Source organism: Mytilus galloprovincialis, chromosome 13 (genome assembly GCF_965363235.1).
Source record: "Mytilus galloprovincialis chromosome 13, xbMytGall1.hap1.1, whole genome shotgun sequence".
Lineage (NCBI taxonomy): Eukaryota > Metazoa > Mollusca > Bivalvia > Mytilida > Mytilidae > Mytilus > Mytilus galloprovincialis.
The window spans coordinates 20537203-20565168 of record NC_134850.1 but is presented as its reverse complement, the minus strand read 5'-3'; the positions used below and the strand labels follow the sequence as shown (position 1 = coordinate 20565168).

Sequence of the window (27966 nt, the reverse complement as noted above, 5' to 3'; positions counted from 1 at the left end):
ATCACAATCTATGGTATGGTTATGTACGTTAGATCTGAAATCCAATGGTCGCAATTATTGTAACAAATGCTGCTTTATGTTATTTATGGTTGTCAGTTTTAGACAATTTGTAAAATACTCCTTTTCTAATATTTCACATAAAATAAGAAGGTGAACATGGTGAAGTCTGATTGTAAATTCACAGCTATCCGATAAAGATATTAAATTTTGAACAAATGTTATATATTTGTACTGCATGCACTACGTTAACTGCATGTCTACACCAAATATTGGGAACAATTATTCATTCATATCATAACATGTGTATCGTAAATATCGTATGTTACACACTGTTTAAATATACAGTAAATAAGTGTTTTTGTATGTATATATATATATATATATATATAAGTGTCTAAGAATTTAACTTTAACACACTAATGAGTGTTATAAAATTAGTTGTTATATTTTATATATTATTCACGCAATATTTCGCTAAACAAATTAGCTTCATCGGGCGTGTGCATCTATCTAGGTGAAATCGGATGCATGACAAAAAAATATCTTTGTAGCTTGACGTTTTTGTGTAAAAGTTTAAAATATTGATTGATGGGGTATATACAAGATATTTTTGCCGTTTATTGTACATAATAATTTTTAAATCTAAACAAATAGTTGTTTTAGTTAAATAGAATGAAATTCATGATTTATTCCTTTGGTTTTGGGTAGAACTGTTTTTCATCCCTCTCATTAAGTCCATCAGGTTCAAGAGTACGTAGCTGATGCATCCAGAACCTTTCTCTCTGTTTTCTCCTTTCGGAGTCCCAATTTTTATTTACCTCAATTATTTGAAAGGTGATATTATCAAAAGTATGTCCTGTTCTTAAGAGGTGTCTCGTAATTGGACAGTTTCTTCCTTTTGTATAGAACGACCGGTGATTGTTAAGTCTGATGTTGAATGTAGTTTCTGTTTCACCAACATACTGCAGCTTGCAAGTTCCACAAGTAAGAATATAAATACTATTTTCCGTTTTGCAATTAGATGTAACATAGATGTTGTATCGCTGCTTTGTTACTGTGCTGCTAAAAGAGTGGTCAGTGTTGGCGGCTTTACAGCACTTACAATTGCTTCTACCGCATTGTTTGTAACACCCAAATTTAGAAGTTTCTTGTTTCTTTACTTTTGATGTCACAAGTATGTCTTTGAGATTTTTGGGTCTGCGATAGGCAATAACAGGAGGTGATGGAAAAATTTCTTTTAAGGAAGAGTCATTTTCGATAAGACGCCAGTGCTTTCGGATAGTAGATGAAATATTTGTCAAATCGGGATGGAAGGTTACAACAAACGGAATTCTATCTGCACGGGTCGTCTTATCTTTGTATTCCATGAGGCTAACTCGATCTTTTTCTTGGGCTTTATCAAAAGCGTCTGTGATGTTTTTGGTTTTATATCCTCTTGATTTCAGCTGTGTTTTTAGTTGTCCCAAACGATAGTTAAGTTTGGATTCCGAGGAGCAAATTCGCTTTAGTCTGATGGCTTGACTGTAAGGTATACTCCTGGAGCAGTGTTTCGGGTGACAACTTTTTGGAGAAAGGAACTGGTGTTTATCAGTTTTCTTTGTGTGGAGATCAGTTGTCATGATCCCGTTTTTTACAAATGTGGTGGTGTCGAGAAAAGCAATTTTCTCGCTTGAAAATTCAGATGTAAATTTAATTGAGTGATGGAACTGATTACAATGATCTAAGAAATCTTGCAAATGTTCTGCAGTATCGTTCCATTTCATGTCAATATCATCAATAAAACGGAGCCATGACAAGGGTTTGTATGGCACACTTAAAAGGATGCGTTCTTCGAGATCCCCCATAAAAATGTTGGCAAAAGAAGGTGCCATTTTTGTTCCCATACTAGTTCCGTCAATCTGTAAAAAGTGCTTGTCGTTGAAAATAAAGTTGTTATTTTCAAGCACTAGCTTGAGCAATTGAATTAGACAGTCAGTTTGGGGATGTTTATCCTTTCGAGTATTCCATACTTTTTCACACGCGGCAATTCCTTCATCTTTTGGAATATTTGTGTATAAAGAACACACATCCATTGAAACCAAAATTGTGTTGTTAGGTAAAGGACTTAAGGAATTCATTTTCTTCAAATAGTCAGTCGTATCTTGAATATGAGATGGTAGTTGTTTAACATGTGGTCTGAGGTGGTAATCAACAAATTCTGAAATTTTTTCGGTGGGATGGCCATTAGCTGATACTATAGGTCTCCCTGGGATCCCTTCTTTGTGGAGTTTTGGAAGTAAGTAAAATCGACCGGCTGTGCACGTTTCGTCTGGGCGTAGATAATCGTACGTATCGTCATCAATTTGTTTATCTTTATTCATTTCTGAGAGGACGTCATTAATTTTTTTGCTGATTTCTTTGGTTGGATCACATGCTAGTTCTTTATAAAATTTAGCGTTTGAGAGTTGACGATTTCCTTCTTCGATGTAGTCTGCCTTGTTCATCACTACAACGGCACTTCCTTTGTCAGCTTGTTTGATAACAATTTCGTCACGGTCTTTTAAGTTTATCATGGCTTGACTTTCTGACTTTGAAATATTTCTGACTTGTTTACCACTGATTGAAGATCTGACTTCAGCTTTGACTGATGTAATGAATGATTCCAAATTGTCGTTTTTGCTTTTAGGGGGATTCCATTTACTTTTCTTTTTAAATTTTGGAATGCATATGTCTCCTTCATCACTCTCATAATCAGATTCATTCATTCCGGCTTCTTTTAAATTTTTCTTCTGTTGTCTATTGAAATGTTCTTTCAACCGAAGACGCCTGGCAAATGCTTCTACATCTGTCTCAAGTTGTAAATTGTTGACGGTTGCTGGAGCTGGACAGAAATTAAGGCCTTTACTCAATAGTTTTTCTTCAGAGGTAGTTAGTTCTATTGATGACAGATTGACAACTAACTTATCTTGAACTGTGTGTTTCTGTTTTTTAAAACGTCTTTTCCTCGGTTGTTTTGATTTACTCTCTTTTAACAAGTTTAAAATTTGATCTTCTTCAAAAACGGAACTTTGTTGGTTTAAACGGTCACGTTTGAACTTTTTATTTTGTTTAGCTTTGAAATTTTGTTTCTCTATTCTTTGAATGTCGGTTAGTCTTTTTTGAATTACATCCATGTCTTCTGGAGTAACAGACAGAGATGTTTTTATATACGTTTCATTTAGTTCCGAATTAATTTGTTTGTAGCCGTAGATAGAAAAGGAGAGTAAGAGTTGAAGAAGTCGGAATGAACAATTGAATAAAATATCGTCCCAACGTTTCATAAATCTGATGGACTTTACACCCGGTGTCTGAGGCGTCAATTTGATATTCAAACCTTTTGGTATGGTGTTGTTATCTATGTACGATTTAAGATTAGAAGCATGATGTTCAAGCTGTATTTTCTTTTTCGTTAAACTTCTTAATTTATTAAAATATGTTTTGTTTTCCATGATCTTGCAAGGAAATAGATATGAACAGATTACACAAAATAAGATGTGTAATGCGTGTTGCCTGTGAAAATAGTATATAGTGTCTAAAAATAGCAACAATCAACATTCAATCTATCTAGGTGTGGATCAGTTTGTAAATAAACTGATGCAGTTACTAAATTAAATTATATAAGTGTCTAAGAATTTAACTTTAACACACTAATGAGTGTTATAAAATTAGTTGTTATATTTTATATATTATTCACGCAATATTTCGCTAAACAAATTAGCTTCATCGGGCGTGTGCATCTATCTAGGTGAAATCGGATGCATGACAAAAAAATATATATTCTAGATAGATTGAATGTTGATTGTTGCTATTTTTAGACACTATATACTATTTTCACAGGCAACACGCATTACACATCTTATTTTGTGTAATCTGTTCATATCTATTTCCTTGCAAGATCATGGAAAACAAAACATATTTTAATAAATTAAGAAGTTTAACGAAAAAGAAAATACAGCTTGAACATCATGCTTCTAATCTTAAATCGTACATAGATAACAACACCATACCAAAAGGTTTGAATATCAAATTGACGCCTCAGACACCGGGTGTAAAGTCCATCAGATTTATGAAACGTTGGGACGATATTTTATTCAATTGTTCATTCCGACTTCTTCAACTCTTACTCTCCTTTTCTATCTACGGCTACAAACAAATTAATTCGGAACTAAATGAAACGTATATAAAAACATCTCTGTCTGTTACTCCAGAAGACATGGATGTAATTCAAAAAAGACTAACCGACATTCAAAGAATAGAGAAACAAAATTTCAAAGCTAAACAAAATAAAAAGTTCAAACGTGACCGTTTAAACCAACAAAGTTCCGTTTTTGAAGAAGATCAAATTTTAAACTTGTTAAAAGAGAGTAAATCAAAACAACCGAGGAAAAGACGTTTTAAAAAACAGAAACACACAGTTCAAGATAAGTTAGTTGTCAATCTGTCATCAATAGAACTAACTACCTCTGAAGAAAAACTATTGAGTAAAGGCCTTAATTTCTGTCCAGCTCCAGCAACCGTCAACAATTTACAACTTGAGACAGATGTAGAAGCATTTGCCAGGCGTCTTCGGTTGAAAGAACATTTCAATAGACAACAGAAGAAAAATTTAAAAGAAGCCGGAATGAATGAATCTGATTATGAGAGTGATGAAGGAGACATATGCATTCCAAAATTTAAAAAGAAAAGTAAATGGAATCCCCCTAAAAGCAAAAACGACAATTTGGAATCATTCATTACATCAGTCAAAGCTGAAGTCAGATCTTCAATCAGTGGTAAACAAGTCAGAAATATTTCAAAGTCAGAAAGTCAAGCCATGATAAACTTAAAAGACCGTGACGAAATTGTTATCAAACAAGCTGACAAAGGAAGTGCCGTTGTAGTGATGAACAAGGCAGACTACATCGAAGAAGGAAATCGTCAACTCTCAAACGCTAAATTTTATAAAGAACTAGCATGTGATCCAACCAAAGAAATCAGCAAAAAAATTAATGACGTCCTCTCAGAAATGAATAAAGATAAACAAATTGATGACGATACGTACGATTATCTACGCCCAGACGAAACGTGCACAGCCGATCGATTTTACTTACTTCCAAAACTCCACAAAGAAGGGATCCCAGGGAGACCTATAGTATCAGCTAATGGCCATCCCACCGAAAAAATTTCAGAATTTGTTGATTACCACCTCAGACCACATGTTAAACAACTACCATCTCATATTCAAGATACGACTGACTATTTGAAGAAAATGAATTCCTTAAGTCCTTTACCTAACAACACAATTTTGGTTTCAATGGATGTGTGTTCTTTATACACAAATATTCCAAAAGATGAAGGAATTGCCGCGTGTGAAAAAGTATGGAATACTCGAAAGGATAAACATCCCCAAACTGACTGTCTAATTCAATTGCTCAAGCTAGTGCTTGAAAATAACAACTTTATTTTCAACGACAAGCACTTTTTACAGATTGACGGAACTAGTATGGGAACAAAAATGGCACCTTCTTTTGCCAACATTTTTATGGGGGATCTCGAAGAACGCATCCTTTTAAGTGTGCCATACAAACCCTTGTCATGGCTCCGTTTTATTGATGATATTGACATGAAATGGAACGATACTGCAGAACATTTGCAAGATTTCTTAGATCATTGTAATCAGTTCCATCACTCAATTAAATTTACATCTGAATTTTCAAGCGAGAAAATTGCTTTTCTCGACACCACCACATTTGTAAAAAACGGGATCATGACAACTGATCTCCACACAAAGAAAACTGATAAACACCAGTTCCTTTCTCCAAAAAGTTGTCACCCGAAACACTGCTCCAGGAGTATACCTTACAGTCAAGCCATCAGACTAAAGCGAATTTGCTCCTCGGAATCCAAACTTAACTATCGTTTGGGACAACTAAAAACACAGCTGAAATCAAGAGGATATAAAACCAAAAACATCACAGACGCTTTTGATAAAGCCCAAGAAAAAGATCGAGCTAGCCTCATGGAATACAAAGATAAGACGACCCGTGCAGATAGAATTCCGTTTGTTGTAACCTTCCATCCCGATTTGACAAATATTTCATCTACTATCCGAAAGCACTGGCGTCTTATCGAAAATGACTCTTCCTTAAAAGAAATTTTTCCATCACCTCCTGTTATTGCCTATCGCAGACCCAAAAATCTCAAAGACATACTTGTGACATCAAAAGTAAAGAAACAAGAAACTTCTAAATTTGGGTGTTACAAACAATGCGGTAGAAGCAATTGTAAGTGCTGTAAAGCCGCCAACACTGACCACTCTTTTAGCAGCACAGTAACAAAGCAGCGATACAACATCTATGTTACATCTAATTGCAAAACGGAAAATAGTATTTATATTCTTACTTGTGGAACTTGCAAGCTGCAGTATGTTGGTGAAACAGAAACTACATTCAACATCAGACTTAACAATCACCGGTCGTTCTATACAAAAGGAAGAAACTGTCCAATTACGAGACACCTCTTAAGAACAGGACATACTTTTGATAATATCACCTTTCAAATAATTGAGGTAAATAAAAATTGGGACTCCGAAAGGAGAAAACAGAGAGAAAGGTTCTGGATGCATCAGCTACGTACTCTTGAACCTGGTGGACTTAATGAGAGGGATGAAAAACAGTTCTACCCAAAACCAAAGGAATAAATCATGAATTTCATTCTATTTAACTAAAACAACTATTTGTTTAGATTTAAAAATTATTATGTACAATAAACGGCAAAAATATCTTGTATATACCCCATCAATCAATATTTTAAACTTTTACACAAAAACGTCAAGCTACAAAGATATTTTTTTGTCATGCATCCGATTTCACCTAGATAGATGCACACGCCCGATGAAGCTAATTTGTTTAGCGAAATATTGCGTGAATAATATATAAAATATAACAACTAATTTTATAACACTCATTAGTGTGTTAAAGTTAAATTCTTAGACACTTATATAATTTAATTTAGTAACTGCATCAGTTTATTTACAAACTGATCCACACCTAGATAGATTGAATGTTGATTGTTGCTATTTTTAGACACTATATATATATATATATATATATATATATATATACAAGTCGTCTAAACATCAACCCAACAATGTTAGATCTGTAAATTTGCTTTCGCAAATTTTTTGTTCTTCCCTCGCCGGGATTCGAACCCATGCTACTGTGATATCGTGACACCAAATCGCCTGCACTGCAGCCGTCCCGCTAGACCACACGACCACCTGGGCTCTCAAAAAAAGAGCTTTCGGTGGGCATGTGTTACCTTTCCACGTCAGTTTTAATCTAGCGGCGTACTACAGTACATGATATATAAGGCATGAAGATGTTATTGTTACAGATCAGCTAAATTATCTATAGTAAAGGATCCTACAAATTAATGTAAGATACAGTCACAGAAAATAATTATATTCATAAGTACGTCTGAGTCAGTGACAACCCTACAACAGATGTATCCATCGGATCGCCATCAATGATGGTGATACATGGCTGTGTACATAATGTATATACAAGTCGTCTAAACATCAACCCAACAATGTTAGATCTGTAAATTTGCTTTCGCAAATTTTTTGTTCTTCCCTCGCCGGGATTCGAACCCATGCTACTGTGATATCGTGACACCAAATCGCCTGCACTGCAGCCGTCCCGCTAGACCACACGACCACCTGGGCTCTCAAAAAAAGAGCTTTCGGTGGGCATGTGTTACCTTTCCACGTCAGTTTTAATCTAGCGGCGTACTACAGTACATGATATATAAGGCATGAAGATGTTATTGTTACAGATCAGCTAAATTATCTATAGTAAAGGATCCTACAAATTAATGTAAGATACAGTCACAGAAAATAATTATATTCATAAGTACGTCTGAGTCAGTGACAACCCTACAACAGATGTATCCATCGGATCGCCATCAATGATGGTGATACATGGCTGTGTACATAATGTATATACAAGTCGTCTAAACATCAACCCAACAATGTTAGATCTGTAAATTTGCTTTCGCAAATTTTTTGTTCTTCCCTCGCCGGGATTCGAACCCATGCTACTGTGATATCGTGACACCAAATCGCCTGCACTGCAGCCGTCCCGCTAGACCACACGACCACCTGGGCTCTCAAAAAAAGAGCTTTCGGTGGGCATGTGTTACCTTTCCACGTCAGTTTTAATCTAGCGGCGTACTACAGTACATGATATATAAGGCATGAAGATGTTATTGTTACAGATCAGCTAAATTATCTATAGTAAAGGATCCTACAAATTAATGTAAGATACAGTCACAGAAAATAATTATATTCATAAGTACGTCTGAGTCAGTGACAACCCTACAACAGATGTATCCATCGGATCGCCATCAATGATGGTGATACATGGCTGTGTACATAATGTATATACAAGTCGTCTAAACATCAACCCAACAATGTTAGATCTGTAAATTTGCTTTCGCAAATTTTTTGTTCTTCCCTCGCCGGGATTCGAACCCATGCTACTGTGATATCGTGACACCAAATCGCCTGCATATATATATCGCGCTCCAAAATTATACTGCAGTCATGAATTACTTAGAACTTCATTGTTTTGTCATATCTAAAATAAAACGAAAATGATATCTGTTTCATTCATTTCACAATTTCTAAATCATATGAATAATAGACAGACGCATTTATGACAGTAATTGTTTGCAATTAATATTTACCGCACCCGTTTCAAATGCGCATGACTTATTTTAAGAACAGGTTATTTCCAGCATTGGTGTGTGTATATTCACAAATGTTTATCTAATCTAGTAATCTTAATTTAGAAGATTTAAACCATTTTATCACCTGTTAACGTTAAAGAATTGATGAAACGGACCACAGTAATCAGATAAACATACAACGTAAATTGAATATCTTATCTATGTTATTAATGTTGACACTAATCGTCAAGTTGACATTATTTATTGTCCATTTTGTTTCAACTGATGCAAGACATTTAGTAACGGATTATTATCATTCAGCGGACAACATAATTTGCAAAAAATGTTTCCCAGGGTCATACTGGATTGATGATTGTAAAGTAAGTAAGAACGTTACAGACAGTTATTATATTAAATATGACGATTAATAAACAACTAAAGACGTTGGAAAAATAATTTTTAAAAAAACATAAAAGCATTTTAAAAAATATTTAAATGAAAATATCAATTTACGTATTATTTTAAATATAACAAAACAACGAAGTTCTAGTTCATGACATTATTTTTGGGATTAGATATATACCAAAACACTTTAAGTTATTAACTGTACATTCAAATATTGTGTAATATCTACGATATACATGTTATGATATGTACTGAGTGAATAATTTTTCGCTTTATTGATATTTTGGTGTGTAAATTCAATAAAATGAGTGGCTTTTTGTTTCCATTTTTCTTTTTTTTTTAATTACAAATATGCATTATAAAATGTATGTATGTTTGTATCTGCAGTGTAGCATAAAAGTGCTATGCTATAATTTAGGTTCAATGATGTCGAGCTTGATTTGTCTTACTAAAGAATTATTCTGTTTAATTTTCGTTAGCGAAGACGTGACTACTGAGTATTCAAATAACTTTTACATTTTTAAAAGCCGTTGAATTGTATCTATAAAATTTTGTGTCGATCGAATTCTACCCCAAGGCATATGTGTATCCCGTGATCGTCCCATTTCTAAGCAAAAGCATGCCATATTTGCCATCGTATGCAAGTAACAGAACTCAGTCGATACATGTCAATTTAGTGACGAGATTAGACGTATTATCTGTGTTCTTTTTATAATTTGTGATGTATTTCAGATCGTGGATTAACATAGCGGGAGATGCATCGATAGAAGGAGACGCTTATCATGGCGATGAATTCGATCATCACAGCTTTCATATTACTTCAATTTGGCATCTGTATCAATTTAAAGTTTTGAACATCAGGGTACATCCGTTGACCTTATGCAATGCTTTTTAATTTTTTATTTGATTCCGCCTTCTGACTGTTTTGATTCGAGTGTTACTCGAAACGTATTTTTGGTGTTCAAAACTTTTGACCTGGTGTTTTTATTAATACTTCGTTGATAAGGTTTTTGAATTTTACTAAATCTAACATTGCAGTCACAGTGTTGTTCGAGTTATATATTCATATATTTATACTAGTATCAACTCTGTCATATGATTTGATAAACACTTTGCCTTATGTGTAACAATTCAATATCATTTATTTTGGCAATATTGGCAGATGTAGTTATTTTCAATAAACTCATCATAGATACCAGGACTAAATTTAGTATATACGCCAGACGCGCGTTTCGTCTACAAAAGACTCATCAGTGACGCTCGAATCCAAAAAAGTTAAAAAGGCCAAATAAAATACGAAGTTGAAGAACATTGAGAACCAAATTTCCTAAAAGTTTTGCCAAATACAGCTAAGGTAATCTACGCCAGAGGTAGAAAAGCCATAGTATTTCAAAAAATTCAAACATTTGTAAACAGTAAATTTATAAATATAACCATATCAAAAGACTCTATTGTCATATTTTAATCGTTTAGGCCTTAAACAACTCTGTTATAAACACAGGCAAGCTCCAAAATAGATGAACGTGTTTAATGTCTGAAAATAAATTGCATATATACTTACCTATCATTTGTTTTAGTTGTACAGCTGTGTTTGTATACATGTACATTTTTAATTGTATTTGTTTAATATGCTTCATTAATTGTATACCACTTTGTCTATATACTTTAGTAAGTGAAGTCAACATACAGCCATTATGTAAGTGTGGTCAGAAGAACCTTAATATATATATTAAAAAAAAACATCATCTGATATATCCGATCAAATGAAGGGATAAGTTTGACTGGCTAAACAATAGAATTAATAGAAAAAAAACTTTCAAAAAGATAATATAAGGAAAAACAAAAGCTTTAGATTTTCTGAAATCTTTAGAAATAACGATATGTGTAAGGGTTTTTGAAACAAGTAATGTTAGTTTCTATATAACGACAATATTTATCAATTGATTTTCACATGAGAGAAATCAATATTGTAACAACCACATTTGATGGTCATGTTCCTAGTCAGGGGGATAAGGTCTAAATTTGGAATAAAAGAAAATATCATCTAAACGCATGTATTATATACGTATATATATTTCTCTTGACATGCTACATTAATTATATTTTTATTGAAGATTCAATGATGAGAAATATTAATTAATTGTGTGTAGGAACATTGAACGACAAATTTATGTGACGTATAAAATTTTCTGACGTCAGACACACAAATCAATGAATGTGTTTGTAAATAGATGTTTTTGTGTTCTGTTAAATTGTTCCTTTTAAAATTGTTATACGATGATGACTCAGGGATCTCCATTTCCTGTATAACGATGGCGCCCCTCCATCGTTCAAATGTCTTGCGCCATCGTCAAATAACTTGCGCCATCGTTAAATTGTCTTGCGCCATCGTTAAATTGTCTTCCGCCATCGTTCAAAACTTCATCGTTTTTTTGCAGCCCGACGCCATTTTTTTTATCAATTATAATCAAATGCTTGTAATTGCATAACCCTTAGGCTTTTTATGTTATAATCCAATACAGTTCTAACGCCTGAGGGATATCCGGATTAAGATCGCTAATCACTTGTACCTGAGCTTGTACAGGTAGATCAACAAACCACACAGGAGAATACTATCTGAGGATAGACGATCCGATTGTCGAATTAATCAACTAAGTTTTAGCAAATGATTATGATAATTCATGGTATCAAAACACGCGTCTTTGTAATGCATATAAGGTTTTTGTAGAAATAAATCGACAATATTTAACATTTTTACAAATTTGGTTGACATGCAATCTTCACTAAAATGAAGCTTAAACTAAGTTGTATTAATGTTACATATGAACATTAATGAAAAATGCATGATTCTATTTATAGTCAGGCTCTGAATTGTGGTGATTAAGCTGATTTTTGAAAGATTTTATCACGCTTATCAACCAAACAATAGTGTGTCCGTTACCATGGCAACCACTAATATTTTACCACTCAAAATTATTTTTTGAGCAGAATTCATTTATTGCTTCTACTAGGCCAACTATAGATAAAATCTGAAACCCCCATGTATCACATGTATATGGCACTCTGTCTGGTTCTTATAAAGAGCTGTACTTAAGCTTGAACGATTTAGTTGAAAAAAAAATGTGTTTTTTAATAAAAAAAAAATAAACACGCTCTACGCTTCTTTTATCGTTTTCAATCGGTAATGCGATATTTACTTTACCTAAATACAGCTGCTGTGTATGGTAGGCTCTGAATAATGAATATTTTGTATGGACTGCATAATATGTACTGTAACAATAGAAGTCATTTAAAACTCTATAATGTTTGCAATGTTTTTATATAAGATAGGATCTAATTTCCAACCAGATCTTTCATGTACTTGCTTTTTTATGCCCCACCTACGATAGTAGAGGAGCATTATGTTTTCTGGTCTGTGCGTCCGTTCTTCCGTCTGTCTGTCTGTCTGTCCGTTCGTTCGTCGTCTGTCTGTCCGTTCGTTCGTCCGTCTGTTCGTCCGTCTGTCCCGCTTCAGGTTAAAGTTTTTGGTCAAGGTAGTTTTTGATGAAGTTGATGTCCAATCAACTTGACACTTAGTACACATGTACCCTATGATATTATCTTTCTAATTTTAATGCCTAATTATATTTTTTATCCAATTTCATGGTCCATTGAACATGGAAAATGATAGTGCGAGTGGGGCATCCGTGTACTTTGGACACATTCTTGTTTTTTTTTTTTATTGTGTCACATATGTTTGTGTTTACTTAAAATTGTATACCTGCTATAGATAACCTTTCAAAGTGCAAGGTACTTTATGTCTTCCAATGACAAAATTATTGAAAGACGATTTAAAACTTCAAGTATCTTTACCTCATTGAGTATTATATCTATTATGTGCCAATACAATTATCTGTTATATTTTATATTTTTATATGATATCCACTGGATTATGTAGTTTTTATTTGTTATAATATTTATTATTGTTTATTTTGTTTTATCATATATTTATATATACATGTATATAATATTCTTAGTTATTTTTGCTAAATGAAGCCATTAATTTTCCTAAATCATGAAATACGTATTGTTGCAAGATTCGTTTCATCATTTATTTATTTGTTTAATTTAGCGTCGATTGATGACAGGATTGTTTTCTGAATATTTATAAAAAAAAATGGTAATTCCACATTACGCGACACGCTTTTGATCTATATAAATTTTGTCCGTATTCTTGTAGTGTTTTTTTCATATGTGTATTTGAATGCGAAATATTAAAAAAGTGTCTACTTTGCATCAAACATTGAGTATCTCCACTAAGAAAATCACTCTAAATTGCAAGTCTTTCGAATTCTGGCTTATTTTGTTTCTGTATTACATAAAATCAAATCCATATTTAAATATCAAAAATCCGTACCTATTTAAAATTTTGATATCTAAATTCAACAAATATGTAATAGAAGAATGCTTGCTTTTTTGAATCTATGGTTCATAATTAATTGATTATTGTTTATTGGTATTCTTATTCATTGTCGTTTGCGCTATACATTCATACAAGGATTTTATTATGTCTATGACTTTTTATGCATATACCAATATTATCCAATTTTTTACTTATTTTGTAGATTTTAATTTTAATGATATTCATTATCAAATTTGGTAAAACAACTGCACGTCTACTGAAAGTTTATTTACACTAACAAAAAGATGTTTACGCCACATGTGTCAAAAGCAATTCAAAACGTCCATCCGAAAAAAAAAACACCAGTTTTATTACATAAGACTAATTGTTGCTATTTTAGTTTTATTGAAAATTTGGTGTTTCTGACAGATATGTTGATAGTTTCTCTTTAGTCCATATAGAACCTTTTCGAATTTGGTGTATGTAAAAATGCCAAAGTTAAGAGGTATTATAGATAATTTGTTGAAAATTGTATGTTCGTTTATTGATGTATGTTGTTATTTATTTCATTCGGTTTAAAACTCAAAATATAAAATAAAGTATTTTCCACATTATTTGTTTTCATATTTAACCAAATGGAACCTGTTGTTCATGGAAGTATTGCTTACACAGATGAATTGTGATCAATGTGAAATTCGTGCCATTACGCATACCTGTAAGACCTCAATCAAATATTTATCATTGAAAACTATACAATTATTATGAACAAAAGTAATCCGAGACAGGTATCCACACAAAACACAAAAACAAAACAGAAACAACAATAAAACAACGACAGTAAATGTTCGTTTTTTAATGAGGAGGGGATTTATTGATAAAGAAAATGATATCACAAAAGACCGATTGTTAACGCCGTTAAACGGCGTTAACACGAAACCAAATTAAAAACATATGACTAAAATCCTCCTATTAAGATTACTTATGTTTATGGTAGAAAAAGTTTAATGTTTTGAATTATTGTAACATTTAATAAATGTGAGAGTTTATAGCGAATGATTGCATCACTGATATGTATATGTCAATGTTGAATGCTAGGACGAATGTGAGCTAGAACGTTTTGCCGTAAAATTTAACTAGGTATACCAAATCTATATTTAATTTTTATATACGTACATGTATAATGTTATTTTATTGATAGACAGATCAGTATGGTAAAATTGAAATTGTATCTTGAGCCACACCCTTCCCTTTAATGACTCGCTTAATATTTCAATACTTTGAATCTGTTTAAACAGGCGTATTGTTACATAATGACATAACAAAAAAGAAAATTGTATAAAGGTATATACAAAATACGCTTTGTCAGTGTGAACTAATAGGAGTCATTCAAAATAACGATTTCAACCTGTCCATTTAAACACATTTTACCACCGTTTAACGTTAAAGAATTAATGACACTCATAGTAATCAGATAACATACTACGTAAATTTAATATCTCAAGCCTTGTTTAATCGCCGCGGTTATTGTGTTGATATTATCAATCATTATTCATGTCATATGTATTTTATATCTTATCTAAATTATTTTTTACTTTCTTTAAATGAAATGCAGGGATAATATTTTACATCGACATATTTATGAATACGGCTTGTCCTAAAAACGTTCCTGGGAAAACAGGATACTGAAGTATAAATTCCATACAAGTAGTTACCAGTTATAAAAGAAAATATTTGACTAATCCGTAAAATTAAATACTGTTTATATATTGTACAGCATCATAACCTACGGTATAGTTATGTTAGATCTGAAATAGTTGCGCATTTGATTTAAAATCTAATGTTCGCAATTATATGTAACAAATGGTACTTTATGTTGACTAGGTTTGTCCGTTATCACTTAATCGTAAAAATAATTTTAGACCATTTGTAAAATACTCCTTTACTAATGTGTCACATAAAACAAGAAAGTGACGTCTAGTTGTCAATTCACAGTTATGTTATTCTTTGCTATACGCATACGAACATAAAGATTGTCTTAATAATACGTAAATAAAACAAAACGCAATGTGAGAAGAGAAATTGTACTCATCAGTTTAATATAACTAAATTGTGACAACTCTGGTCATGTAAATCAGGGTCTCCGGATCTCCGAATAATGGTAGGAAATCTACAAATATAAAAATGTTAAATCAGAAAAAGAGTTAACTCTATTTAATAACATATCATGAATGCAAAATATACGTGTCGATCTGATCAGTGAATGTCTAAACGTATGCGAATAATAATACGCTAAATTAAGAAATGAATATATTGGTTAAAGATCTTTAAACAAATGTTTACATATTTGTACTGTATGCACTACGTTGGTATATATATATATTAGACGTACATATGCTTACAATTATAACCGCACCCGTTTCAAATGCAAACTATTATTTTTAGAAAAGGTTATTTCCAGAATGGGTGTGTTAAGAGAACATGGTTAAATTGGTAATTTACGTATTATTTTATATATAACAAAACAACGAAGTTCTAATTCATGACATTATTTTGGGGTGCGATATATCACAAAACACCTATTAACTGTACATTTATATATTGTGTAATATACGATATATACGATATACATGTTATGATATGAATGAATAATTTTTCGTTCATATTTTTGTGTGTATTTCAATAAAATCAGTGGCAATTTGTTTCCATTTTTTTCAAATTATAAATATGCATTGTAAAATTGTAAAATGCATGTTTGTTTGTATCTGCAGTATAAAATAAAAGTTCTATAATATAAGGTACAACGATGTCGAGATAACTTTCTATTACTAGCGAATTCTTTTGTTTAATTTTTCATTAGCGAAGACGTGACTACTGAGTATTCAAAAAACTTTTACATTTTTAAATGCCGTCAAATTTCAGCATTACCAATGACATTATAGCTTCTGTAAATTGTATCTATAAAATTTTGTTGTGATCGGATTCTACCCCAAGGCATATGTGTATCCCGTGATCGTCCAATTTCTAAGTAGAAGCATGCCATATTTGCCATCGTATGCAAGTAACAGAACTCAGTTGATACATGTCAATTTAGTGACGAGATTATACGTATTATCTGTGTTCTTATTATAATTTGTGGTGTATTTTAGATCGTGGATTAACATAGCGGGAGATGCATTGATAGAAGGAGACGCTTATCATGGCGAGGAATTCGATCATCACCTTTCATATTACTTCAATTTGGCATCTGTATCAATTTAAAGTTTTGAACATCAGGGTACATCCGTTGACCTTATGCAATGCTTTTTATTTTTTTATTTGATTCCGCGTTCTGACTGTTTTGATTCGAGCGTTACTCGAAACGTATTTTTGGTGTTTGAAACTTTTAATCAGGTGTTTTTATAAATACTTCGTTGATAAGGTTTTTGAATTTTACTAAATCTAAAATTGCAGTCACGACCTTATACAATGCTTTTTATTTTTTTATTTGATTCCGCGTTCTGACTGTTTTGATTCGAGCGTTACTCGAAACGTATTTTTGGTGTTTGAAACTTTTAATCTGGTGTTTTTATAAATACTTCGTTGATAAGGTTTTTGAATTTTACTAAATCTAAAATTGCAGTCACGACCTTATACAATGCTTTTGCTTTTTTATTTGATTCCGCGTTCTGACTGTTTTGATTCGAGCGTTACTCGAAACGTATTTTTGGTGTTTGAAACTTTTAATCTGGTGTTTTTATAAATACTTCGTTGATAAGGTTTTTGAATTTTACTAAATCTAAAATTGCAGTCACAGTGCTGTTCGAGTAATATATTGATATATGTATACTAGTATCAACTCTGTCATATGCTTTAATAAACACGTTGCCTTATGTGTAACAATTCGATATCATTTATTTTGGCAATATTGGCAGATGTAGTTATTTTCAAAAGATTCTATTGTCATATTTTAATTGTTTAGGCCTTAAACAACTCTATTATAAACACAGGCAAGCTCCAAATAGATTGACGTGTTTAATGTCTGAAAATAAATTGCATATATACTTACCTATCATTTGTTTTAGTTGTACAGCTGTGTTTGTATACATGTACATTTTTAATTGTATTTTTTTAATATGCTTCATTAATTGTATACCACTTTGTTTATATACTTTAGTAAGTGAAGTCAACATACAGCCATTATGTAAGTGTGGTCATAAGAACCTTAATATATATATTTAAAAAAACATCATCTGATATATCCGATCAAATGAAGGGATAAGTTTGACTGGCTAAACAATAGAATTAATAGAAAAAAAACTTTCAAAAAGATAATATAAGGAAAAGCAAAAGCTTTAGATCTTCTGAAATCTCTAGAAATAACGATATGGGTAAGGGTTTTTGAAACAAGTAATGTTAGTTTTTATATAACTACAATATTTATCAATTAATTTTCACATGACAGAAATCAATATTGTAACAACCACATTTGATGGTCATGTTCCTAGTCAGGGGGATAAGGTCTAAATTTGGAATAAAAGAAAATATCATCCAAAAACATGTATTATATACGTATATATATTTCTCTTGACATGCTACGTTAATTATATTTTTATTGAAGATTCAATGATGAGAAATATTAATTAATTGTGTGTAGGCACATTGAACGACAAATCTATGTGACGTATAAAATTTTCTGACGTCAGACACACAAATCAATGAAATGTGTTTGTAGATAGATGTTTTTGTGTTCTGTTAAATTGTTCCTTTTAAAATTGTTATACGATGATGACTGATGTACTCATATTTTGACTATTTTATTCATTGTGTCTGTTTAGTTAACGCATCAATGTAAATATAACGGAATTTGATGAGACTGTCATCAAAGTGAGAGGGTTAGCGCTATAAAACCAGGTTGAAACCACCGTTCTACATTTGAAAATGCCTGTTCCAAGTCAGGAATATGACAGTTCTTATTCATTCGTTTTTGATGCGTTTTGTAATTTGATTTTGCCATGTGATTATGGACTTTCCGAATTGATTTTCCTCTAAGTTCAGTATTTTTGTGATTTTACTTTTTTTTAAATACTTTTTAGGATCATTTGTCAAATGCAGAATGTTTACCGTGTCCATCAGGGTCATTTCAATCGACTTTCAACATAGCTCGTCGATGTGAACGGTGTACGATATGTGGGAATATAGTAAAAAATCATCAGATATCAAGAACATTAATGGACTGTACAAGTGATACAAATACAGTATGCGCATGCCTTAAAGGATATTATTTAGAGAAGATATATGGTAGTGCAAACGAGTGGATGTGCAAGACAATTTCTGTTTGTGATTCGGGTTATGAAATAATTCATCCAGGTAAATATATATCCTTTCCGAAAATGAGTATTACTTTTGCGACGTACCTATGTGAACATGTTGCAGTACAATAGTACATTAGTCCTTTATTTTTAAAAGGGAAATCGCATACCGACAGCTTATAAGATAAATGTTTTAACACCTTTGACTGTAAATTATAAGGCACATATTGTAAAAAAAAATAGAATAATACAGTTAAAGATGAGTTTTTTCATTCGAAACAATTGAAGCAGCAATGTCGCAATTTTCTGAATAGTCTTTAAAATTTTAAAATGACTCGTGTGTCTGATTTACATATCTCTTGCTGCAGCACAACTATGAGGTAAGTATAATTTCTTATATAGGGTTAGGTAGTAACGAAAAAAAAAATTGAAAACAACTTGGTTCAAGAGACCTGGTGATCGACTGTAAAATCTGGGTTTCATGTGATAAACAATGTAAATCCTGGGGTTGAAGACATAAAACTTTACTCGGTGCTCGAAGTACAAAAATCATGCCTGCATCATCCAGCATTTTCATTAGTTGATTTTGGAGTATCAGTACACAAACCTGACTCGAAATGTTTATGACTTCAAGGCACAAGGCCTTATTTAACATGTTTAATTTGATAAAATTATATGTTGAAAAAATATCCTATACTTTTAAGTTATTATCAAATTAAGTAAATTGACATTTTCCATTTCCATATTTTTCTTTATCAATTAAAGGTTCAGATTGTAATTTCTTTTCGATGACAACCTGTAATCAAATCATGACCTTAGGTTGATACCCTTTGTAAAACATTAAGTATGCCTCTCGAATATATAAACGTATCTGAAGTAGTTTATGCAAAATAATTGAGTGTACCAACATATAAGTTTAACGTTCTAACTGAATATCAGTTCTTCTTTAATCAAAACAGTTACTAAATATATAACGCATGAGGAATGAATCATGGATTATGACTGAACTAAACATTTTACATTTTCATTGTATTGATATTATGCTTCACAAGGGCTTTGGGCTAGCGGCTAATCTTATGCTTGTATATATAGTATATTAAACAAAACAAAATGTTACTGTTATTTTACAATTGTAAATATATTAAAATAGTACACAAACATAAAAAGTGATAATTTGGTAATACAAATTACACTATTTATAAAAGGAACCTTGTCATAAGAGTCATCTCCATACATCAATAAATATATTTTGATTTATCAACAAAGCAACTGAGCCATAGTTACTAATCCGCCAAATACCAAAAATAGTTAGCAACGATCAGTAATCAAAAGTAAAGTGTTAATATCACTCGTCTTTTTACACACTTGATATGAGAACGAATTGATTTATATCGATTTCAAGATGTTTAGATAATTTACATTCTATAGACAACACCTTTGAAAGGCATTTTTCAGTTTACATACATGTATCAGTTTAAACAAGATTTTGTATCAATTAAAGTGCATAGTTAGATATAAACCAGTGTTTAAACAGTATAATTGTATATTTCATTATGTCGGAGTTACACGGACTCACTAATATCCTTAAAACTAAATATTGGTCTGATTTATCTTTCTCGAAAATTATATATAAACATAAATTTCCAAATTAAGTTAAATTTTTATTACATATTGAATTGATATGTCGTATTATCACACTCTACTACTTAACAAATTTCAATAATGATAAGATATGTTTTATCCCGATTTAAACCCATACGTACTAAATTACAATTGGATATTATAAATATGTGTGGATCTCAATGCTCTTCAACTTCGTATTTTATTTGTCTTTTTTAAAACTTTTTTGGTTTCGAGCGTCACTGATGAGTCTTTTGTAGACGAAACGCGCGTCTGGCGTATATAAAAAATTTAGTCCTGGTATCTATGATGAGTTTATTTACAACCACTGGATCGTTGCCACTGCTGGTGAAGATTTATTTCCCCGAGGGTATCACAAGCCCAGTAGTCAGCACTTTTTGTGCTGACATGAATTATCATTGATATTGTTATATTTATAAATTAACTGTTTACAAAATTTTGAATTTTTTGAAATACAAAGGCTTTTCTACCTCAGTCATAAACTACCTTAGCTGTATTTGGCAACACTTTTAGGAATTGTGAATCTCAATGCTCTTCAACTTCATACTTTATTTGGCTATTTTTTAATCTTTTTTGGATTCGAGCGTCACTGATGAGTCTTTTGTAGACGAAACGCGCGTCTGGCGTATATATAAAATTTAGTCCTGGTATCTATGATGAGTTTATATATAAGTATCATGTGGTCGCTTGTTACTTAGCATGTAACGTAATGACATCAGTGTTTATTTTAAAAAAATATATATAAATATCGATGCAACATTGAGGCTTACATCAACCACATGCATGCAAAAATCAATACAAATAACTTTGAATCACAACGACTCGAATGCTTACGGAAAGTTGCTCTCCAACTACAAATGAATTGAAGTATATCCATTATTGTTGTCCTGACTTTATGTCTGTATGTACAACAAACTTTATGGTTTTAACAAAGTATAATGAAATTGAATAAAAATGGTATTACATGATAACACACTGAGTAGGAGGGAGAAGGGACTTTTTTTCACAAAATATTACACATCGTTTGTCGTATTTCCTTATACGTCTTGTTAATTACACTTATTGATTCTAAACTTCTTACTGTTAAGGATAATAATGGGAACTTTTAATCGTCTGAAATAATATTTTAATTCTGGGCGAACTATGTTTTCATACATAAGAAAGGCATAATGTCTCATTGGCACTCACACCACATCTTCCTATATCTATATAATGTTTCAGATGTTAATGCAACAAAGCAAAGCTTCTTCATCACGGTTCAGATAAATCGAATTTTTAGTAAGGTTATAGATATTAATGTTATCACATTTTTTTTTAATCATCTTTCAGCAACCAATTTAAGAGACACTGTTTGTCAGGAATGTCGAAGAGGTTATTACAAAGAATCGTCGTCTTCCGAAGCTTGCAGATTATGCTCAGTTAATTGTCGGAATGGTACCCGTCTTATCTCCCCTTGTAATACAACTCATGACACAGTATGCTCCCAAATAGAAGGTAAGTATGAATCGAGTCTGTTAGTTTAACAATTTTGGATGAGAATTACAACATCAAACACACGTTTCAAAGTGTGTGTATGTGTGTTCCGGTTGTGGGGAGTCAAAACCCATCAACCAATCATAATTACTATCGTGTATAATAACTAGGGATGTCAAAAGATCTGAAATTTAATACTCGGATACTCGGTCAAGATACTCGAGTACTCGCGAGTACTCGGATGAATCTTAAACGTCTATTGAAAAGTTTAGATTTAAGGTGGGATGCAGTGTTTTTGTTACATATAAAACTAACGTACTACACACACTGCTCCTCTGTTTTTGTGTCAATTAAGCAATGAATTACCGACTGCCGTTTCTACAAATAACCTATCATAATAGCAATTATTGTTTGTGTACGTGTTCATGAACCAAATTACAATAAAAAAAAACAAAAGTATTTGCATATAAAGTCCGACAAAGAAGCCAATATATGTATCATCTGTTCATGAGGAGTTGGTATCTTTTATGATAGGACTTGTCCATTAATTTAGCAACAATAATATTGGACTTCAAATTAGTTTTTTGTGTTGCTCAGTCTTCCCTTTTTGCACCATCGTTTGTCTGATTTTCTTTTTTTTAAGCCATGACGTTGTCAGTTTATTTTCGATTTTTGGGTTTTTAAATTAAACAGTTATAGTTAAGTTTAAAATACAGAGTGATTAAATTAATTTAAATGTACATCTCATACTAATCACGTTTACATAGAAGTCTTGATTAACAAACAAAGGTGAGTTTTATGGCTTGTGACGAGTTAATAATTAATCCATGAAAGTGTTGTTACGTATACAAACACCGTTAAAAATGCCCCTAATCTGTTGCGTAGGGTTCACCGCCGGTCACTTTGATTTTGTTCTTGTTTAGAAATATGATCTGGTCAACAATTTTAGACGAAAAACTGTTTCTATTTTTTGTTACAAGTAGTGCACATGAAAACATTCCCTCGGAAGGAAAGGACGTTGCACATACTACTTTAACAAATAGTATCTTCAGGATAAACATATTTATAATCTTAATTGATTTTATTTAATATTACGAAGGGGATATTTCAACGGAACTAAAGTGAGTGGAAATGTGAAGAGAAAATATCTCAAAATGTATTACAGGCAAACGAGTATCCGAGTACTAAAACTGTGCTCGAGTACTCGGCCTTCCGAGCGAGTACCCGAGTACTCGAGTACTCGTTGCCATCCCTAATAATAACACATATAAATCAAGAAAAACATTGTACTGATTTTTTTAAAGCAAACAAAACTTATGAAATTTCAAGAGAGTTAATTAGTCATTGTAGATTAGAACGGAATACAGTTTACAAGGAGTTGCAAACAGGTGCTTCAAATTATATCATTCATAATATATTACAAACGAATTCGGCTATTAAATGTGTTCCTTTTTTTCTTTCAGAAAGTGCAAATGAAGGAGTTTTTATAAATACGGAGAATGACACTGAAATCGCCATTTTAACGGCTTGTTCCATTTTTGGTGGAATATGTTTAGTTTTAACTGTGCTATGGTTGGTACATATTTTTCGGAAAAGGCGAATTAAAAAGGAAACAAATTCGGAGCTTAGTAATTCGACTTACGTTGATGGGTAAGTACTTTCACAAACACAAACAAAAATCAACAAACGGTCGAGAACATTTTTAATTTTGGTTGGTTTATTTTTCTCTTTTTGTAGGCAATTGTTCCAGTAAAATGACGTTTTAATTTCAACGTTAGAAAAAGTGAATAATAAAAATGAAAAATTCTTTATCCGTAGACACACTTGAGCAGAGTTCAATAGTTAGATTAGGTAGGGGCTGTATTGCCAGTAATATGACGTTGAATTTTCAACGTTAAAAAGTTAGTAATGATATAAGAAAATTATTTATCTATAGCAACACAAGTTAATAGATTAACAGTTCAATGAATAGAACAAATTTGTTGTACAGACGTCAATCTTGAACAATCAACCAGCATTTAATTTTTTCCTACTAGATTTTCTCAAACTGCGTTACATATAAAACGTACAATATCAGAATATAACATGTTAATATTACCTTTTCATTGAAGTCCTACAGACGACGATACGGCGTTGAATGAATATAACTGGATACAAGCCTACAGATCAACTGAAGGTAAGTACACGTTCCTATAATATATTTTTATTTGTTGCTTTTTTAATGTACACCAGAACTCAAAGCTTCGATTATTTATCGTTCGATTAAATTATATTGGATATACTGTTACAGTATCTTTTTATGGTTGTGGCCTGTTTCTTGTATTTCTATATACATGTATACATGTATTTGTTTTCACACTGCACATGCTGCACAGAGTGATACAAAAATATGCGTTTAATTAAAGTTTGAAATAAAATAAGTCGAGTTGATATCAAGCGATATCCAATGTGCATGTGTTATGATATCTACAATTATTACTTAATTCATTTAGTTTCGTATAAATATTTTCATGTATGCATGATATACATGCATTAAATGAATCTTTTTTTTTAATTCAACAGAAGGTGAATATAATTGGACAGGACTTTTTCATGACTGCACATCAAAACCCGAGATAATTGGCCATTGGGAACAGTTTATTAGGATATTATGTAGTAAGTTTGAGTCCGTCAAACATATATTTTAATAAAAGTTATTATTAATTAGGTTCGCTTCTTAGTTTCAAAATTACAAGCTTTTCATAACACTAGATATATTGATAGGAGATTGTAAAAGGAATCAATCGAGCAACAAAAAATATAGGTCAATGTGCTTGTTTTCATGATATAAGCCATCGAAATTTTGGCGGGAAAATGTTCTCTCTTGGTTTTTCAAAGCATTTATCGTTGAAAGTTTAAGGTCTCAAAGCTATTTAAAAATAACAAAGACTTTGACAGATGGATTAAAATAATACATGTTAATGATTTATAAAAAAGAAAAAGGGAGGTAAATGGGCAATTTTTTTAAGGCATTCAAATGGATATAGCACAAAAACGGCGACAGAAATATGGAACAAAATCCTGAATATGATTGATGGATAAACATATCACATTTTTGCCTTACCATCTAAAAGAATTATACAAAACAAAGATCTTCTTAAATAACTTATATATGAATCACGGTCTGAAACAAAACAAAATCGCTCAAAAATATATACATGTTGGAAGTCAGTCGGTATTATATAGACAATGTACATCAAACAACAAAGACACAAAAAATGTACACTGTGACATGTTTGGAAAGGTGAGTTGAAATATTTATAATAAATCATGTAGGCGGATTTTTTCCAGAAAAAGAAAAAACACGTGTTTTGTTTGGTGCCCTGTATATTTGCGATGATTTGCCGTATGATTATACTAGCTTCCTTACTTTATTCTAGTGTGTGCTTGTTAATCATGTTTTCATTGTATATAATGTTCAAAAAATAACACCACAAAAAAAGAGTATGCACATATAACGACAATGGCTTTTCTTATTATTCAGTAACATCTGGTAAAAGCCTCAAGGCAGATCAAATCATTGCAGAAATTACCAAAGGATACGAACAGACAAGAGTAAAGGACAGAATATACAATGCACTAGGTTTATGGCGGGAAAAATGTTATTCAGTTGGTGATGAACATATGGTTATAGTATTTACTGACAGCTTCTATAAACATCAAGAACATTACAATCAAACACGTTCAAGATAACAACGATTGTGTGTTGATTTTAGAACATTGTGGTATTTTACATGTAACATGAAAATTTGAAATTATGTTTTCTTTTGGTATTAATACTTGCAAATACATGTCTTCAATACTATATAAGCTATATGTGTTATGTTGATAAAGGATTAAATCATAAAAGTTTGAAACTTTAAAAGCAAGTGCTGAGATAAATAATGTTGATCAACAAGAAGCATGTTACACATATTTCAAAATCAAATATTAAACTGTAAATTCAGAAATGATTACAAGCTTTTTTATAAATGCTAATAATGTGACTACATGTATATGTATGTGCGTACAGCAATGATACGAACACCCTATCCGATATATGGTGTATTTTCCATTTTATTTTATCAAATAAGAGAAGAATGAACAACGTACACCAATGTGTAGGACATACTCAAAAATAATAAATTACTGACACATTAGCGACTAAAGTCTTAAGAATATTATCATATTATAGATCGTTTAGTTTGATAAGTTTTGTAAGATATTTTTTATTATCGCTATTTTGTGCATTTTTCTTTTGATCTTTTTTTGGGATAATTTTCATATCGCTTGAGATGGAAAAATTATCGCTAGAAACTAAGATGGCCACGTGGCGTTGCTAACGAAAGCGACATGAAATTGACAACGTCGTCATAGGTAAAATAGCGATAAACAGATTATCATTTAATTTGGTCATCTCAACTCGATTGCTTTTCTCACTTTCGCTGTACCAGCTCAAGCGAGAAAATTAATCTCGTTGAGATGATCAACGATAATCTATAATTATCGCTTATCGAATTCATAGAACAAAACAGTGATCTTAGTGTGCCTTCTGTTTTAGTTTAAGCTCTAAATATATTTGATCGAGTGTATATTTGCTTCGCATCACGGTGCGGAGCTATTAGTTTCATTCGAAATACACGCCATCTTGAATAAACTACTTATCACGTATAGATTATGATTGAAAGCATTTTAATTAGGCTGAGATACAGCAACAGCTATTGGCTTAAATGAGATAAAGAATTACAGACTTTTCTCGTCCAGAATAAGACATCAAATGCTAGAAAATTAACTATGTGTATTTCAGTTCCGATCAACTGTAATTAATTCATGTTCGTTTTATTATGCATACATTTCACAGATAAATTCAATATTGAAATATCAATTACATGTATTAATACGTGTTTAATTGCTTTGTTACTCTGCAATTTGCACGATTTGCTTTGCTAAACAATGTTACTATACAATGTTTACAAAAATGCATTACCTGTATTTTATAACTTCTGACAATATAGGTACACCTCCAGAAAGGCACACTTCAAGAGTCGTGTCTAAATTTATAATTGTTTGAATTTTCAACAAGAATGTTTTTTTTTAAAGCAAGGGTGTATAACGCACACTCTTAAAGTACATCCATTTCATATCAATCAATATCTAAAAATTCCACATTTCCAATACTAATTTAACAACCACATGCACACACATACCCTTAAATTAGTGTAGAGCGAAGCAGTCCACAGCTTTTTAGAAAGCTAAAACTTGTTAACTATGCATTTCACAAATATTTATTCTATTTATATGATCTTTTACATATTTTCATTAAATGTGATTATGACTACGATAAATTGTATCCGCAAGAAACTGTAACGTTAAACATTGATTTGTTTCGTGAATTGTCTTTTACTTTTGTCATTAGATATTTTATTTGTTATTAATATGCACTTCACAAATATTTATAACGCATGATCGTTTTTATATTTTCATTAAATTTGATTACGACTACGATAGATTTTATCCGCAAGAAACTTTGGCGTTAAACATTGCATTGTTTCGTGATTTGTCTTTCATTTGCGTCATTTATTTTTATTTTTATATCATACCATATGTCTCATATATTGTTGGTACAATATTTTCGTTGATAATAATAAAAGATAAAGCAAAATTGTTTCTATGATAAAATCAAGATTTACAAAAGTAAATATTTTTTGTGATTAAATTAAGAATGGAAACTGGGGTTGTGTCAAAGAGCCTTTCCAAAAGGCAGAAAAGGCAGACAAATGCAACCAATGGGTCTCCAACACAGCTAAACAATGCGCACCCAAAGACGGTTTGCAGCTGGCCCCTAAACAAAAATGTATACTGGTTAAAAAAGATCGGCGGGTTTAAACATGTTCTGTGAGTTCTCAACCCTCCTATATACCCCTAAATCAATTGACGGTCCATATTTTTTTTTTTATAGAATATTATAATTTTGACCACATAATTGTACATGATCAGCCGGAATTAAGGAACGTAATTGGTACTTTATTGATA

The 27966-nt window shown here is 31.7% G+C and overlaps 1 protein-coding gene across 1 annotated transcript; it reads left to right on the top strand.

Annotated features, from left to right (window-relative positions):
* Positions 1-8788: 8788 nt before the first annotated feature.
* On the top strand, positions 8789-27433 carry LOC143057955 (tumor necrosis factor receptor superfamily member 1A-like). Its single transcript, XM_076231425.1, has 7 exons — positions 8789-9107; positions 18586-18859; positions 21772-21936; positions 23379-23565; positions 24027-24091; positions 24478-24570; positions 25439-27433. Exons 1-7 carry the CDS (start codon positions 8949-8951, stop codon positions 25645-25647), a joined length of 1152 nt encoding a protein of 383 aa, XP_076087540.1. The 5' UTR covers positions 8789-8948; the 3' UTR covers positions 25648-27433.
* The last annotated feature ends 533 nt before the right edge of the window (positions 27434-27966 follow it).